Below are 17199 nucleotides of genomic sequence, written 5' to 3' on the forward strand. Positions count from 1 at the left end.
CTCAGGTTTCCTCCCTCAGAGAAATACTTTTATTTCTGAATAAGATGTTTAAAATATTGTAACTTGAATTTTTTAAAATGTTTTATTCTCTATTGTCAGGCCTATGATAAATTGCAAAACGGTATTCTTAAATCATTTTGTCTATCAAGACCTACTTTGTAATGTGTCCAGTATTTTAAAGTAATACAGCTATTTCCTTTAAAATATATACATTTCCTTTAAATTTTAAAATACATACATACTTAAAATATATGCATGAAATATATACATTTCCTTTAAAATATATACATTTCCGTCTAGTAATCTGGAAAGGATGTCTTCACCTGTATTTGTTCCAGATTTTTACAAAATCTCACGGCATTATGAAAAAGTGTTATCGGAGTTAATAAACTTTCAAGTTCTAGAACTGAAGTCTCTGTGGAGAATCCAGTGTTTACAAAAAAATACGTATGTTTGGAACATCTTGGGCTTGAACTCTCACGAGTAGGCAAGACAGTTGGGAACGTCTGTGCAGATGGCATTCCTGCAGTTCTGAGAGCAAAGCATCGCCAGCAGCAGGCGTCTAAATAATGTATGGAGGAGTTGGAAACAGAGAAGGACTCTTCCAGCTAGAATCCCAATTTCATGGCTTTTCAGATATTGAAAACCACCAGGAACTCAGGGCAAATAACATCTATTATGATTAGTAGTATTAGCTAGAAACAGCCAGGATTGTTTCTTCTTTTCTCTAGGTACCAGGTAGCACATCTTACTAGCAAAATTTTTTTCTTTCTTTCTTTCTTTCTTTCTTTCTTTCTTTCTTTCTTTCTTTCTTTCCTTCCTTCCTTCCTTCCTTCCTTCCTTCCTTCCTTCCTTCCTTCCTTCTTTCTTTCTTTCTTTCTTTCTTTCTTTCTTTCTTTCTTTCTTTCTTTCTTTCTTTCTTTCTTTCTTTCTTTCTTTCGGATTTTAATTTTTTTTAAGTCATCTCTACACCCCCAGTGTGGGGCTCGAACTCATGATCCCAAGATCAAGAGTTACATGCTCTACCAACTGAGCCAGCCAGGTAACCCCCCCCCAAAGTTTTCTTTTTTATGGAGTTTTCAATTCCCCTCCTTTCCCCCTTCTCCCCCCTCCCCTGCCCCCCATTCCACCCCCACCGCCAACAATGTCTCCACCTGACCTCGTTCTGGGATGCTACTTCTGAGGTGAAAACCGCCAAATGTAAGAGTTATTGCTGTATACCGGTCTCGATTAGATATTTTGCCTGTTTTCGATTGCCTGGTCCCTGATATATTTGATGGGATTGATTAGGTAAAAGGTAGCCCCGTGAGAAGGGAAAGGACCACTTTTAATAACTTGGCTGGAGAAAAGTGCATCATAGAAATGACTAATGGAAACATATTTCGCTCTGCATGCTGCCCTTCGCCTTGTCCTTCTTAAAACTCACATTCCATATTTCTAACAGATGAAATTAAGTCACTTATTCAGTAAATCCACGTTGAGAACCTCCTGTGTGCCGGCCATCCCGCTAGGCCTCGGGAGTATCGCAGTGAACAGAACGAGTGTAGCTTCGTAGAGCTCACACGATTTCTCCTTCCTTTTCTATCCGACTGAGCTTCTGGAGGTAGAGGCTCACACCTTACTGGTTTTTGTGTCCCCGGCGGCCGCCACAACGTCTTGAGTTTTCTTGTTCGCTGTTACCTCTGCAGAACCGTAGCAGACCAGTGCCATAGTGGAGCCTTGGCGAGTAGACCTTTGCGAACGACTCTGCTGTTCCGTAGCTCTTCCCAAAGGATTTTAGGTGTTGGGGAGTTTTTGTCACTAAAGCCGAGCACCACAGATCAACCTGCTGGTGGCTAATTAAAGTATTCTTGCCTCCTGACACTTCCTGTGCATTTTCTGCGCTGTCAGCTCTTAGGTGTTAGGGTTGTCATTTCCCATTTTCCCGTATGCACTTAAATGCCATTCCACTGTCGCACCTTTTTCGCGTCCAGGTGAGGGACATTGTCGCTTGTCCCCGAGTCTCATTATGGCTCTTTTTCTTTAAAAACCTCCTTAGTCTTAGTGGTGATATGCTCCCCAGGTCTCCATCCACTCTCCTCTTACTACTTTAGAACATCTCCGTCTGTGCTTGCGAGATTTCTTCTTTCCACTGTGTGCTGAAACTGTTGAGGCGGTGTCCTCCAAATTTGTGGCTTTTTGAAGTCCGCAAGCCTAAAATGTTCTTGTCTTTTGTAGGCTGTGAAGGTAGGTATAGAATCTGTGTCAGAGGTCCTGATTTCCTTTGCTCTGGCACCAGTCAGCTGCAATTTTACTATGTCGAACTCCAGCTGGATTTGCTGCTTTACTGACCACACAGTCAGCTCCTGCGTGATTTGGGGTGCTCTTGCGTGCTTCCCGCGTGTTGTGATATAGCTGAGCTCCTAGGGGATTCCGCTCAGCCTTAGCGTCCTTGGAGAATAGGTTTGACATCTCTGCCCTCCTGCGCCTCAAGCTCTGGCATCGAAAGAGTTCAAGGGAGAAATCATGATGGGTTTGCTATGCCCCCCTTGTAACATTCCGTTTCCTAATCGCTGTTGTTTTAGCAGCATCCTAAACCATTTTCCTTGGCGCTTCCACGACCGAATAGCGTGAAACACAGACCGTGGAGAGGAACGAGGAATCCAAAGTCAGTGCAAATGAAGAAAGTCTAAGAAGAATTGCTAATTTCCCTTTGTCTTGGCATATAGAGTTGGGGAGTTTTTAAAAAGTGGAGTACGCAGGGTGGTGTTTTTTTTTCCCCTAAGGCTAAATTTAGCCATTGCTTTGGAAAATCAGAGTGGTACAGCCTGTGCCTTATCTCTGTCCGGCCCTCACCCTTCCCTCTGCACTTGGACATCTTAAATGGCTTGCTGGAGAGGACAGCTTAATGTGCTCTGGTGGCCCCATTTATTCTGGGAAGGAATTAAGTGACTTCATTTTCCCTGCCTTTCCGAGCTTCCTGAAAAATTTAGGAGACTTCCTAAGCAGCAGTCCCTACAGAAATAGTTCAAGTCATACCTCCTTTTGCTTCATGAGCTTCTCCTGCCAGCGTGGCCAAGAGCTGCAAATGGAATGAGAGACAGTCTCTCGTTCCCAATCCAAATAGCAACAGGAGGGCACATGTGCACTTGAGCTACAAATAACGCGTTTTAAAATAGCAGGTGGTATTTGATGATTGCTCCTTCATTCATTTACCTGCCAAGGCAAAACTTTCTCTTCTACTCTGGCAACAAGGCCCTGGGTGACTCCGATGGAGCAATTGTGGCAACAGGTTCTCGTGTTTGTAGGTATTATCTGTTAGCTGATTTTCAGGTGGTCAGGTCCATGCATACCTCACAAGGCTGTTCTAGAAAGTGTTGTTTTTTTTTAAGACACTAAAAATGTCCTGTTTATACAACAACCCAACCTGACAAACTTGGGAAGTGCTTTTGTAACAAACTACAGGCCCTCCTTCCACAAGATGCGCGCCCAGCCCTTTGTGTCCCCGAGATCCCATTTGGCCAGGGGAAGGTAGGCACATATGAAAGAAGGGGGGGAGGGTCTGTATTTTTAACGTGAAGCTCAGTGGATAACGAGTGACGTTGCTGTGAAATCCCAGTTTGTGTCTGTAAAGAAGTCAGCTGTGTCTCAGCTCTTCTGCCAGAGTCTCGCACCAACACACTGCAGTGACGTCACTTCTTCACCTGAGCCGAAAGGAAGCGGCAGCCAGCCAAGGAGACTCCTAGAACTTTCTCGCGTGCTTTCAAGTCAGTTCCGTTGGGTTGTGATCATTCTGACCAGTCTGTCCACCGGACCAAGTGGTAGACTACTGATGGGTCCACAGCCACCTGGAGTCCACTGGGGCTGACAGAGGTGGCTCAGAGCCCTTGCCCCAGAGTTTGGATGACGTCGTCAGTAAGTCAGCTTCCAGAAGAAGCTTGCGTTAGAAAATAACAATTCTTTTCCACTGACGGAGCACCCACTCTATATCTGGTGCCAGGGATCCAAGCAAGCTCCCTGCTTTCAGAAAGCTCCCTCTGGTAGAAATGGCCCATACAGGAAAACAACTCGGCATTCGTTTGCTAAGTACCTTTAGGACCCAGGGCAAGAGAGGAAGGTTCACCGGGCACAGTGGAAAGAGCATGGATCTGGAGTCCTGCTTGTATTCAAATCCCTGCCCTGATACTTACAAGCAACATGACCTTGGGCAAGCAACACATGGCCAAGCTTCAGCTTCTTCATCTGTAGAATGAAGAGGAAAAGATTTCTTTCATTTTTTTTTTTTTTTGAGGACTAGAAACAATACATTTGCAACGGCCCACTGTGGATGTTCAGTAATAATACTGAAGTGATGTGTAAGCCACACTCTGAAGAACAGACAACTCACCAGGTGGACACGGGAAGAAGTCGGCATGCCCAAAGGTCCAAAGGTACATCAAACTCACGGTGGACTGAAGAAGAGTGAGTGATGAGAGAGTCCCTGAAAAGTAACCCGAGACAGTCGGTAAAGAGTATTCTTTGCCATGCCAAAGATCTCCAATCTTATTTTGTAGGCCGAAGGGGCGGGATTTAAGTTTATAAAACTAGATTATCGACATCATGTCAGAAACTTGCCCTAGGGTGTATTGCTCAATGCGGCCCAGAAAATTTGTTAGCTTCCAAGACTTACAGAGAGGTCATCTAGAGGAAACAGTAGGTACAGCTGAGTGCTAAGAGCCTGGGAAGTCTGGCCAGTAGCTGCTTTCCTGAAGTAGACACTTTCTTACATCAGATCCTCAAATACTTGGGATCCTCCACTTTTACAGAAGCAAGTGCCAAACTTTCTAAACTTAGAACACACTGTGGGAAGTCTGACTTCATCAAAGTTTCTCTGTCTTTAAAATTTCGGTATTGTTTCGGAACGTTTCATTCTTAGGGAAATATTAATTTGGGACATTTTAAAACGGGTCGCTTTGAGGGTTGGGAATCCCTGTCAAAGAAAGATGAAAAGATGACCCGTGACTGCTGCTGTGCCGTGTGACACATTGCTTAACCGCCCCTAAGGGGAGGCTGGGACACGGTGAACCCAGCATAGGAAAGGGGGATATGAAGCCTCAGCAAACCATTCAGTGACCCTCGGGCCAGTGACTGGCTGGAAATGTTCCTTCATCTTGACCTTTGTAATACTCAGAGCTGTTCTGGGATTATGAGTATTTTTTCTGTATGTTTTGTAATATTGTTGGGAAGCTCTAAGAACTGCAGTATAACAGCAGTCATTGAATAAACTACTGTGATAGGTTCTGAACCTGTATTTTTGAGTTGCAGAAATCAGGCCTACAGGTTTCTTTTTTGTAGTTTAATACGTCGGTACAGATTTCAGTATTTAATACACAGGTTTATTATATCTAACCCTTAGTTATCTTACCTACATTTAAAGTACCCCCCAGAAGGCTAGAATGGGCACCGCAGTGCTCCGTTAGAGGTAGGGATGTCCGTATGGACTCACATTTATTTTATTCCAGCGTATGATAGATAGATTCAGAACAATTGTAGATGTGTGTGCATACATGGGTTGTACTTACGTGTGTTTTCTTGCTCTTTCCGCTGGGAGGGCCTAGCAGTGGTGAGACGCCCCAGGAGCAGCGAGCACACCCAGCAGCCAGACCTTGGCCTCTAAATGCCATCCTCCAATAAAAGAAACCAGGGCTCCTTAGAGAGATTGCTGATTCTAGGGCTGGGAGAGGGACAAAAAAAGAGGAGTCCGGGCATCTTATAATGCCAGAAAGTAAGGAAGTACTCGCAAAAGAAGGGAAGAGGCTGGGGGTATGTCAGAGGGACACAGAAGCCAGCCTGAAAGATCTCCCAGTGGCCAAAGCCGGGACAGTTTGAGCAATAAGCTAACCTAGTATTGGATTGTGACCAAAGTGTAAAGTATTTGTGGATATAAATAAATGGCTTATATGGATACAAACAAACTCAGAAAGACAGATCTTCCTTATAGGAGCACTCCAAATAATGTATGTGGATACTCCCACATCCACAAGGTAGGGCTTTGTTCCCTTTTCCTTGAGTGTGGGCTGGACTCACTGACGTACTTCCAAACGATAGAGTATGGAAACAGAAGAATTGTGACTTTATCAGAGCAAACCTGGCAGACCCTACCTTCCCCTAAGATCAGGGTCCGCATCAGCAGGACGTCCGACACTACCCGTGTCATATGATGAGCCCTTGCCTCTGTGATATTCTTCCTGAAAACTCATGACTCCCGTCCGATCATTAGAAAACACATCAGACTACCTGAAAAGAGGGACATCTACAAAGCACGTGTCCGGTGTTCCTCAAAACCATGGATGCTGTGAAAATAAGGGCCGTGGAGAAGATCGCCACACCCGAGGAGAGGAAGGGCGTGGAACAGCCAGAGGTGGCGTGGCGCCTGTAGCCGGATCCCAGAGCTGAAAAGGGACGTTAACTGTCACGGCGAGTCTGTTTCAAGTCTGTAGCTGAGTTAGTCGTGACGTACCAGCGAGTGTCTGAGTTTTGACAGGTGCACTGTGGATCCGTGAGATGTCTGTGTTAAGGGAAACCAGACAAAGGGTTTATGGGAGGCCTACTACTGCAACTTGTCTGTAAATCTAAAAGTATCCAAAATTTTCAAAAATGCATTTTTTAGGGGCTCCTGGCAGGCTTGGCCAGTGGAGCATGCAACTCTTGATCTTGGGGGTGTGATTTCAAGTCCCATGTTGGGTGTGGAGGTTACTTAAAAATCTTTAAGATGCCTTTAAAAAATAAGGGGGGGGGTCCCGTTGGTATAACTGGGTAAAGAAAGCCTTACCACTTTAAAAAATGTCCTATAGTAGTTTATCCCATCCCCACAAGGAACAAAAGGATGGTGATATCTCCTCTTTCCACGAGAGAAAATTGAGGTGCAGAGTGGTCATTATTTGAAAGTCACGTGGCCACAGGACTAACCCTGCAGCTCTCGGCTCTGTCCCGTGTTCCTTGCAGCCTGTCACAGCTGCCCGGTCTAAAAATGCCGCTTCTGCTAAAAGGGGTGCGGGACGGGCTCGTGAAGAGGCTGAATGAATCACGAGCCAGACTGTCGCTGCAGAGCCATCGGAACTCTTTACTTCCTGTCTGGGGCACAGGCATGCGTGTGTGTGTGTCTTGAATGTCGTGGGAAGGATCTGCGTGGCGCTGCAGAGTCCTCGTTCCCCGAAACCATGCAGGTAAACGGGCCGCTTTAGAGACCCGCAGGGCACAGAGGCAGACCCGTGGGAAGACACCCCAGCTCGTCAGCCGGGAGAAGAAGAAAGCAGCGAGGAGGTAAGATTCGACAGGCGCGACAAAGTGGTGTCTGATTCGTTGCAGAGAGTGGCGCAGGTGGGCAGATTTTGAATAGTTTTCAAGTTCAGCCGGGTCGGACTCGGCTGTGCGCGTGAGAAGGGAGCGTGCTGCCCGGGGTTGCCGACACAGCTCGTGCGGCCAGGCCTGGCGTCGTTCGCAGGAGCTAATGTCTCGTGTGGCCGGCCACGCAGGTGCACGGAGGGCTTGTTCTCGAGGAAGGAGGTGGGGACTCAGAGCGGCGGCTCCCGAGGGTGGCCCCGGACCAGAAGCCTCAGCGTCACCTGGGAACATGCTAGACGCACAGCCTGGCCTTCGAAGTAAAACAGACTCTGGGAACAGGGCCCACCCTTCTGTTTGAAGAAGCCCTCCTGGGGATTCTGATGGCACCTCCGGTGTGGGAACCGCTGGATGGGCGGAAGCCTCCTGTGGGGCTGCATCCGCAGCGAGGGACCAGCACCGTGGGCAGCGCACACACCCACCCCCACGGAGGGGACGCCCGCGGCACCCGGAGCTTCTCCCCCCGGGGAGGAGGGAGCTGCTGTGTGGACCTCGCCTTGCCCCAGTCTTCAGAGCCACGGGTTGTAACATGACTTGTCCACACTTCTCCAAGGGGTAGGGGGAAGAGTGGGAGAGCCTTCTGTGTAAGCAGCAGCTTGTTCTTTGGGCGAGGCAGACAGAGCCCTGACACTTCTAGACAAGAACTCAGAGCCGGGGGGGCCGACCAGGCGGGAGCTCGCGGAACAGCCGGCTTTCCTCACTGGGACCCCCAGAGTCCATGGTGCTCGGGAAACAGGTGCTCTTGGCGCGCTGTCCCTGCAGCCTTGGGCTCACGGAGGACTAGTGGGGTCTCTTTGCTCAAACTGTCCTAAGGACGAGGGGCTTGGAATCCCTCGAAGCTGAGTCACTGCTGGCTTTGTTCGAAACTTCATGGGAGAGAGCTGAGGCCAGCTTCATCAGTCCGCTAGAGCTACACATTTTTTGTTTTCTCTCTTCTCACCCCTCCGTCCCACACGTTCGTTTAAAAATCCAGTCTATCCAGATTGCGGAAATTACTCATTAGCCAACAAACGAGGGCAGGGATGTGTTCACTAATGTTCACGTCACCCCCAGTGCTTGGTACGTGGTAGGTGCTCAGTAAATGTTCGTGCGCGTAAGTGAATCCCAAATCTACTTTTTTACTCTAACGTAATCAGAACTTTTTTTTTTTTTTTTTTTTGCCTCTAAGTAATTCTATTCCCCTTTTGCTGTGATCAATCATAATATACACTCCCGGCCATACGTATAGCTCTGCATTTGCCTAGTATCTTACAATACGGTTTCCACACCACCCCAAAACTGTGACACCAAAGCAAGCACAAAGTCGTTGCTTTTGACTTGCCAGTAATGGACCCGCGAAGGCCATCACTTCATCCACTGGGTAAGCTCTGTGGATGGAGCTGGGCGCTGGCCCTGCTCAGAGGAAAGGAAGTGTGATCAGAAGGTCTCTTCTGAGTCTCGGTCAACACAGTACAATCAGGTCTGTGCTCTACGGGCTGCCGGCTCAATCAGTCATTTCCATTCGAGGCTGTTTCTTATTATTAATTATCACTACCTTCCCCCTTTGGAGTTGAGAGGCTCAGAGATGCCATTATGCATGATATAATTTTGTTAAGAGGCAAATAATTGCTTCTGAGTATCTTCACCAAGTGCTTCTTGGAGCAGCTTAATAACGTGAACGAGCTAACTGCATAGGGATGGCGCTGAGAACAGCCCAGGACAAAAGCACACAGGAACCTTGGTGGCGGTCACAGAGTCACGGTGACTGTTAGTGTTTTGATCTGGAGACGCCGTGGTCTGTGTTCCGTGACCTCAGGGAGGGTCTGTCTCTGCAGGCTCCGTGCTGGGCAGGAGACGGGCGGGCATGCGAGGCTGACCTCACTGTGGCACTGCGGCCACCACAACGGAGCCGCCTCCATGGGGCCAGGTGGCCGGGCGAGCACCCCACCAGGGCGGCCCACAGCTGGGCGCTGCTCCCTGTGCCCTTCTGCCCCTCTGCGTGACATGGCAGGTTGTTGTTGGCCACCAGGCTCCAAACAAGTGCTCGAAACAAGTGAAATGGATTCTGAACACGCCTTTAACAGGTGCAAGTTATGTGGGCTTGCAGAAGAAACTGTCGGGAGGCGGCTGTAGACGCTTCCCCCGTTTGGGCGGGACGCCGAAGGATCTGCAGGTGGTTGAATGGACGGCACGGCGGGGAATGTGCAGGGAGAGTTGATGCGAGCTCCCCAAGGAAAATGCGCTGTTCTCCTTGGAGTCCAGCTAACTGAAGGGGAAGATTCCTCATCCCCTTCATTTGGAAGGGCTCCAAATAAGAGAGTCCCTCATTCTGCAAAGTGTCCCTCTTCTAACGGAGAGGGCAGGCTGTTAGGACTCAGTCCCACCCCTGAAGGCATCTCGTGTCTTCCGTTAGGGTCACAGGATGGCAACGACTGTGCAAGTGCATGCCGTGCCCACTTGGGGTCCCTGCCTGTTGGTGACTGGGCCACCGAGATGCTCAGCAGCAGGGGCCTTGGTGTTCGTGGATCGTGTGTGTGTGAGTGCACACTTGGCACAAAGACGTCTGTCACTTTTAAAGGCGAAGGATTTTTCCTTTAGTGTTGTTCCTGGAAATAGCTTTATTAAAAAATAATGTCACGATTTTTTGAAAAGCAGTCTTCCCCTTCTGGCTTTGTGGTTTAGTAAAGTGGAACCAGGTTGACACCCGGTCCTGGAAATTTTCCTGTGAAACACGTATTTACTGCCTTGTTACTGCAAGAAAATGTTCTCTTCCCAGGGGTGAACCTGACTCCTGTGTATCTTCTCTTTCCACAAGGTCTCATACTCGCGTCATGTAGTGGTTAAGCTCCAGGCCCCTGAGCCGGAGAGCCCCCCTCCCCGCTGCCTCCGTTTTCCCCTCTGTGAAAAGAGGGTAAGAACAGTACCGACCTCACGATTCCTGTGGAGAGTAAATAGGTTAATATTTGTAGAGTGATGGAAACGGAGGCTGGCACTCTGTAAGTGTTAGCCCGCCCGCTGTTTTATTTCTTGTAGGATCGGTAAGCATCATTCACTGGCGTCGGGTTGTATAGTGAGGACAGCCAGGCACGCTGACTGAACACTTCTGGATTCTTCCTTTTCACGATTTGGATGGTTGTATTTTGGAAAACGGTTACGCCTTTAACAATTTGGGGGACAAATAGGTTGTCACAGATGCTCAGTCAATTCCTAGAGAATTCATTTGCCCGAAGATGATGATGATGATGATGATGGCTAACACATGTATCTGGAACTTACATGTTCTGAGCATTGGCAAATATTCATTTCATCCTCACGACAAGCCTTCAGGTAAGTACAGTTACCATCCCCAGTTGAGAGTTGAGGAAACTGAGGCACTTAAGGTCTTGCTCAAAGTTGTACACTTCCTCTGTCAGGGTTCTTAAGTACATACTGTCTGGTCCTGGCCCCCCTCTTCGACTTCACCTTCTGCTCTCCTCTCTGTGGTGGTCCAGCCACTGGCTTCGGTTCCTTGAATGCCCTGCCTCAGGGCCTTTGCATTTGCTGGTAACTCACTCCAATTCTTGCAGACCTGGCTCCTTCTATTCTGGTGAAACTCAAGTGTCCCCTTTCCCGACTCATATAAATTGTAGTCCCGCCCTATGGTTCCTCTTCACGTTATCCTGTTTGCTTCCCCTGCTAGAGCAGGAAGAGGCCTTTTTCTGACCGGTTTACTACTATCTGGCACAGCATCATTTAAAATTTGTTGAATAAATTTCGGTGCTAATGACTTTCATAATGGTCTTAGCTCCTTCTCGCGTGTTTGCGTGCAGCCCAAATCGTGTGTCTGCGTGTGTGCACACAGGTGGGTATAAATGCGTGAATGGGGAGGGAGAGAGAGATTCTAATCTCAGTACTGTGGTACAGGATCACAGGCCTCTCTGAGTTACAGTCCTAGCTCCGACGGTGACCGCCTGATGTTTTTCTTAGGGGTGAAGCACCTAGTTGCGCTGGGCTCTGAAAATGCTGTCACGCGTTAAAGGACATGTGTAAGGGTCTCAGCCAGCAAGTGATCAACAAATGAAATCTTTTTTTTAATTTGGGTAAAACAGATACTACTCTAAAAAGTATATATATTTACGTACATGTATCTTTTATACACACACCTCTCCCTCTCCTCCACTGATTTAAGTCGTATTCATTTCATTTATTTCTCCTAGGGGCCTCCTTATCAGATCTCTCCAAGGCTTCCGTTGGGGAATTTGGCAAAGAGATGGGGTGCCAGGAACCGGAAACCAGGACTTTGACAAAAAAGGGATTTTCTCTCCTTTAGCTGAGAGCTTGGGCTACCGTAGATGCCGCAGGTCTTGGGTGAGGTGTGAGATTCACTGCCAGGTTGGAGAAATGTGGCCTGGACGGACCTGTGTGGTTTGGTTAGGCTGATGATGGTGTTTCGGATGCCGGTCCCGCAGCTTGACGAGGCCACGTGTTAACTGCTTTTCTGGAACACGACCTCTCTATCACCTGTTCTGCCCTAGATAACCAGTTCAGGATGTCCATCCTAGAACGTCTGGAGCAGATGGAGAGGAGGATGGCGGAGATGACGGGGTCCCAGCAGCACAAACAGGGGAGCGGAGGAGGCAGCAGCGGAGGGGGAAACGGGAGTGGGAACGGAGGAAGCCAGGCTCAGGTACGGGCGTGCACTGACCATCACCTTTCACCCTGTGCTTTATTGATCACAAGTGCCTTGTCTGGTGCTGGTGTCATTCCTGGATTAGTCCCGGGGAGTGCTTTATAATCCTGTGCCCCTAAATTTTGAAATCTGTGTAATTACAGAAGCCTTGAACGGTGGGGCTTCTTGGTTGTTGACCGCCCTGAGCCTTAAATCGTTGCTGCCGATCCCAGAATTCAGTGCTGCTGCCTGGCGGTGTGGCTCGAGGACATCCACTTAGAAAACAGGCCCAGTGGCGACTCAGAGTTCAGTTGGACTCTATTTTGTATTGTGGATTCCATATCTATTTTAAATATAAATATAAAGCATGATCCAACTCGGCCATTCATAAAGCCTTTTATAAAGTCAAGAAGATCAATATCAGAAGCTCCCAGAGAAGCTGTTTCTGGAATTACTTGGTGTCGGACAACATTAGCCCTGCTATCCTGTTTCACATCTGCTTTCTCATAAATTCCAGGAAGAATTGGCCAAATGCAGGGACGTCACTAAATATTTTTTTAGAGTCCCATTAGTCTTGAAGGCTTTACGTAAGTTTTATTTACGGGTCTCATTTTGAGAAATGGCCTGGGCAGAAATTATTTTTCAGGAGACCCTAGAGACAAATTTTCAAAGGATGGATAGCATTCCCCTCTCTCTCTCTCCGACTGAGTTATTATTCCCTGCAAACCCCGAGCACTTTCCCCTCTTTCTTCAAGATTAATGATGATTTCCTGTGAACAATTACATTTTTAAGTGAAACGTTTGAGTTTTATGTTCCTTGCAAATATCAAGTGTTAATAATGTTTTAATACCAAATTTTAATATTTTGAAACCGAAGCATTTTATGGACCACACCCCAAAACCAAACAACCCCTTCTTCCCCGAATGTTCTTATTTCTTACCTGCCTTCAGAAGTCCAAGGGAAGACTTGGTGCACAGTAAAATATTATTAAGGCCACAACAGGCTTCTTTTTCACCTAGACTCCTACATTTTAGAAAAGAAGTAATCGTTGTTTGTTGTATCTCATGGCTCAAATCAGGGATTCCCACGAAAACCTTCTGTCACCAGACAGAGTTTGCATCAAGGGAATGGAATATACTGTCATTTTACAGCTCAACCATTCGGTAACTGGCCTACTACAACCTGATCCCATGCTAACTGCTATTGAAGACTCTTCTGTCAATTTAAGGTGGCCTCGATACATATCTGGGTCCACCTTTCGTGATAAAAATGCAGCTCTTTTTGTGAATGCAAAAAAATTTCCCTCCCTGCTCACTAACCCGTAACTTTCACGTGCTCATGAATATGTCTGTCTGATGCGTCGGGAGCACCTCTTGCCTGTCCTTTCCGAGTCAAGGTCGTCCTTCCGCATGTTGGGATCACCCACCTTTAAGATGTTTTGACAGCTCTAGCGAGGATGACATTGTATCGGTCACCCACCTTTTTATTTTTGCAAGGTGTTTTTCCAGACTTAAAAGAAGGAACGACAGTACTTCCATAGTAATTGAATTTTGTGGACTTTATTGCTGGAAAAAAAGACTTTTTAAGTAATACCAGAAATAAGAATCAGGCTAGAAGTATCCTTTATTTGGGGAGGATGTTAAACATAGAACTGCCGTCACAGAGACTCAGATAAACTGTTGAGTTTACTACATTCAATTTTATGTTTCTTGCCTTACAACTGAATCGAGAGAAGAAAGCCATAGTTAAAATTAGTGAATTTCTCTTCCCCGTGTGCCTCTATCGTTATTAATATCACTTAGATTTGAAGATCCCTAAAGCTTTCCCCAAAGGATGGGATCGTCACTAGACTTTTTAAAGTGCTTCTTTGCAGGGGGGAGAAAAGATCCCCATCTAAGTGACTTAATTCTCCTTCGGGAAGAGCAGGGAGGCAGAGGTCTGAGTGTGTCCCCAGATGCAAGAATTGGGACAGCCACCCTGCTTTTCTCTCCTAGTAGTCTACGGTCCACAACGTGTACTTCAGCTGGAGGCTAGTGGCACTTCTTTAGCGGTGTATGCTTTCCCCGAAACGGACCAGCGTGATGTTCATAATCCGCGTGTCAGCTGTAGTGGACTCCGGTGTTCTCAGCATTATGGAAGGTCACCCCGTGCCACACGCATGGATGCGTGCCGCCGAGCTGAACCTCACGCATTCTAGTCTGTTTCGCGATGCCCCTTTGTGCACGGTTTTGTGTTTCCTGTTCTGAGCGGCTAATCGTAAAGCATTTTGTTTCTCCTACATGAAAAGGTTGACTTGGCGGAGGGCCCTGGGTCTGCGGTGGTAACACACACTTCCTCCTCCTAGTGTGCCTCTGGCCCCGGGACGCTGGGCAGCTGCTTCGAGAGCCGTGTGGTTGTCGTGTGTGAGAAGATGATGAGCCGTGCCTGCTGGGCCAAGTCCAAGCACTTGATCCACTCAAAGACTTTCCGGGGAATGACCCTCTTGCACCTGGCTGCTGCCCAGGGCTACGCCACCCTCATCCAGACCCTCATCAAATGGCGGTAAGGCCGGGGTGCGGATGGCTGGTGGGCACCCTTGCCCGTCAGCTCGCACCTTCCTCTTGGGCGATGGCACTGGTGGAGAGGAATCTGGCCATTCAGTGAGCTTGACAGCCTGTGAGCAAAGGGCTTTCTCGGAGGACAGTTCCCAAGGGAATCTTACACGAACTTCTGCCCAAGGAATGGCGAGCGAGACGTTGCACTCTCTGCTTTCCTCGGGGCTCATAATCCGAACCGCCCTGTGAAATTAGGGACTCTGTCTTCTTCACATCAGGGATGTTGGATGCCCACTTTGGTTTCATCTTTGTGGGTTTGATAACATTCTAGTATTTCTTGGACGTTGATTAATTGTGCGGTAATTTCTGGTGCCATCCCTTACAGCACAAAGCACGCAGATAGCATCGATTTGGAGCTGGAAGTTGACCCCTTGAATGTGGACCACTTCTCCTGTACTCCTCTGGTAAGGCATGGGTTCATTTAATCCCTGAGCCGTTTTTCTAAACTGGCATGGGGATGTGGTAAGGTCTTACGGCCCCACGGAGATCGTCAGCAAGGACCAACTTGTCCATTGGCGGGAATGGCAAAAGCGGAGGATGTTTTTTTAACTTGTACTGAGAAAGCTTGCTGTTTTCCTTGTTTTAGATGTGGGCGTGTGCTCTCGGGCACTTAGAGGCTGCTGTCGTGCTGTACAAGTGGGACCGTCGGGCCATCTCCATTCCGGACTCTCTAGGAAGGCTGCCTTTGGGGATCGCCAGGTCGAGGGGTCATGTGAAATTAGCGGAGTGTCTGGAGCACTTGCAGAGAGATGAGCAGGCTCAGCTTGGACAGAACCCCAGAATCCACTGTCCTCCGAGCGAAGAGCCCAATACAGAGAGCTGGATGACCCAGTGGCACAGTGAAGCCATCCACTCACCGGAAGTACCCAAAGGAGTCACCGTCATTGCAAGTACCAATCCAGGTAAAAATGCAAAATGATTACATCTCGGAACTTGGCACATTTCCCATTTGCTTTCGTGCAGCAACCCTCAGAAAAGTCCACAGGATATTCACATACGTTTAAGGGTTTGGTTTTTGGGGTTTTTTGGTTGTTTTTTTTTTTTTATGTTTCCGATTTTTCTTTTAGCTGTAAGAATGCCTACTGCTTCCCCCCTACCCCTCCCAGAAATAAATGCAGAAAGTAGAAAAAAAAAATCTGTGTCTGGAGGACTGACTGAATACAGTATATGCTGCTGGGGAATATTTAAATGTTAGGAACGCATCTTGAGTTCCCGCTTTGCACTTTGTGTCTCTCAGGCAATAGAGAAAGTGTTAATTCTTTAGGGTTCCTAACTTTATCGCCTGTCCTGACTGTCCTTTCTACTGTACTTTTCAGAGCTGAGAAGACCTCGTTCTGAACCCTCTAATTACTACAGCAGTGAGAGCCACAAAGATTATCCAGCTCCCAAAAAGCATAAATTGAACCCTGAGTCCTTCCAGGCAAGGCAGCAGAAACTGCTCTCCACTGCACTGAGTCTGGAACAGCCAAATATCAGGAAGCAGAGCCCTAGTTCTAAGCAGTGTGTCCCTGAGACAATCAGCCCCAGTGAAGGAGTGAGGGACCGCGTCCGGGAAACCTCCCCTCCCGTTCCAGAGACTGCACGACTCCAAGCCTCTGGATCTCAGCCTGTAGTAAAGTGGAGTCCCAAAGATCTTTACATTGGTGTGTCTACAGTACAGGTGACTGGAAATCCGAAGGGGACCAGTGTAGGAAAGGATGCCGCACCTTCACAGGTGCGTCCACGGGAACCAATGAGTGTCCTGATGATGGCTAACAGAGAGGTGGTGAATACAGACATGGGGCCCTACCGTGATAGTGCAGAGAGCGAGGAGTGCACACAGCCCATGGATGACATCCAGGTAAGCACGGACCAGGTAAGCCCGCAGAGGCCGGGGTGGCCGTCAGAGCGCCCCCCACGTCTTTACAGCCGGTTCCCGCAGGTCGTGTGATTTGCTCACCAGCAGACGTTTGGAAGTGTGTTCTAACTCGTGAGAGTGTTGGGGTGTCTCCTCTGCTCAGGCCACGTTTTCATTCAGAGGATCCAACGTCGTAAATGGGGCCTGAATGCCAGGGACCTGGCTCTCAGCAGAGCCCTCCCCTCCTCCCACCAGCTCCTCAGAGCTCACCCGGGGCCCTCCAGTCATCTTCCGCTTCCCTCTGCATCCGGGGAGACTGGTTTCCTATTTAAGTATACCGGTTTAATAGAGTCACAGCCCAGGAACGTCTAGAACAGGAGGCCTGTGGATAGGATTTTTAAATGACCTAAGTGACATGAGCACAGCTGTCATCTGGCTGTGGTAAAAGCATATGTGGCGTGAGGTGCAGCGAAATAGCCCGAGAGCTGGTAATTGGCCGTCCTTGTGATAAGCCTAGAAACGCCAGGATCCCTGGGGCGCCTGGGTGGCTCAGTCGGTTAAGCGTCCGACTTCAGCTCCTGTTGTGATCTCACGGTTCGTGAGTTCAAGCCCCGCGTCGGGCTCTCTGCCATCAGCACAGAGCCCGCTTCGGATCCTCTGTTTCCCTCTCTCTCTGCCCACCGCCCCCTCAAAAATAAATAAACAAACAAACAAAAAAAAAACAGCACCTCCAGAATCCTCTTGGGGCATTAAGCTTGCAATAGATTAAGAGAATATTTAG

At 48.2% G+C, this 17199-nt stretch overlaps 1 protein-coding gene across 7 annotated transcripts in view; it reads left to right on the forward strand.

The window, feature by feature from the left end:
• CAMTA1 (calmodulin binding transcription activator 1) overlaps window positions 1-17199 on the forward strand; it is an 829903-nt gene that overhangs the window by 787091 nt on the left and 25613 nt on the right. For 5 of the 7 annotated variants that reach the window (XM_086715554.1, XM_086715556.1, XM_086715555.1 and 2 more), the window contains 5 exons: window positions 11853-12004; window positions 14332-14528; window positions 14907-14985; window positions 15168-15483; window positions 15898-16421. In XM_086715554.1, coding sequence (XP_086571680.1) covers window positions 11853-12004; window positions 14332-14528; window positions 14907-14985; window positions 15168-15483; window positions 15898-16421 — 1268 coding nt within the window. The remainder of the gene's footprint in view (window positions 1-11852; window positions 12005-14331; window positions 14529-14906; window positions 14986-15167; window positions 15484-15897; window positions 16422-17199) is intronic. The other 2 variants (XM_086715557.1, XM_025912707.2) reach the window with 1 other exon arrangement.

This window comes from Puma concolor, chromosome C1 (assembly GCF_028749965.1).
Source record: "Puma concolor isolate L17-30 chromosome C1, mPumCon1.1.hap2, whole genome shotgun sequence".
NCBI classification, from domain to species: domain Eukaryota; kingdom Metazoa; phylum Chordata; class Mammalia; order Carnivora; family Felidae; genus Puma; species Puma concolor.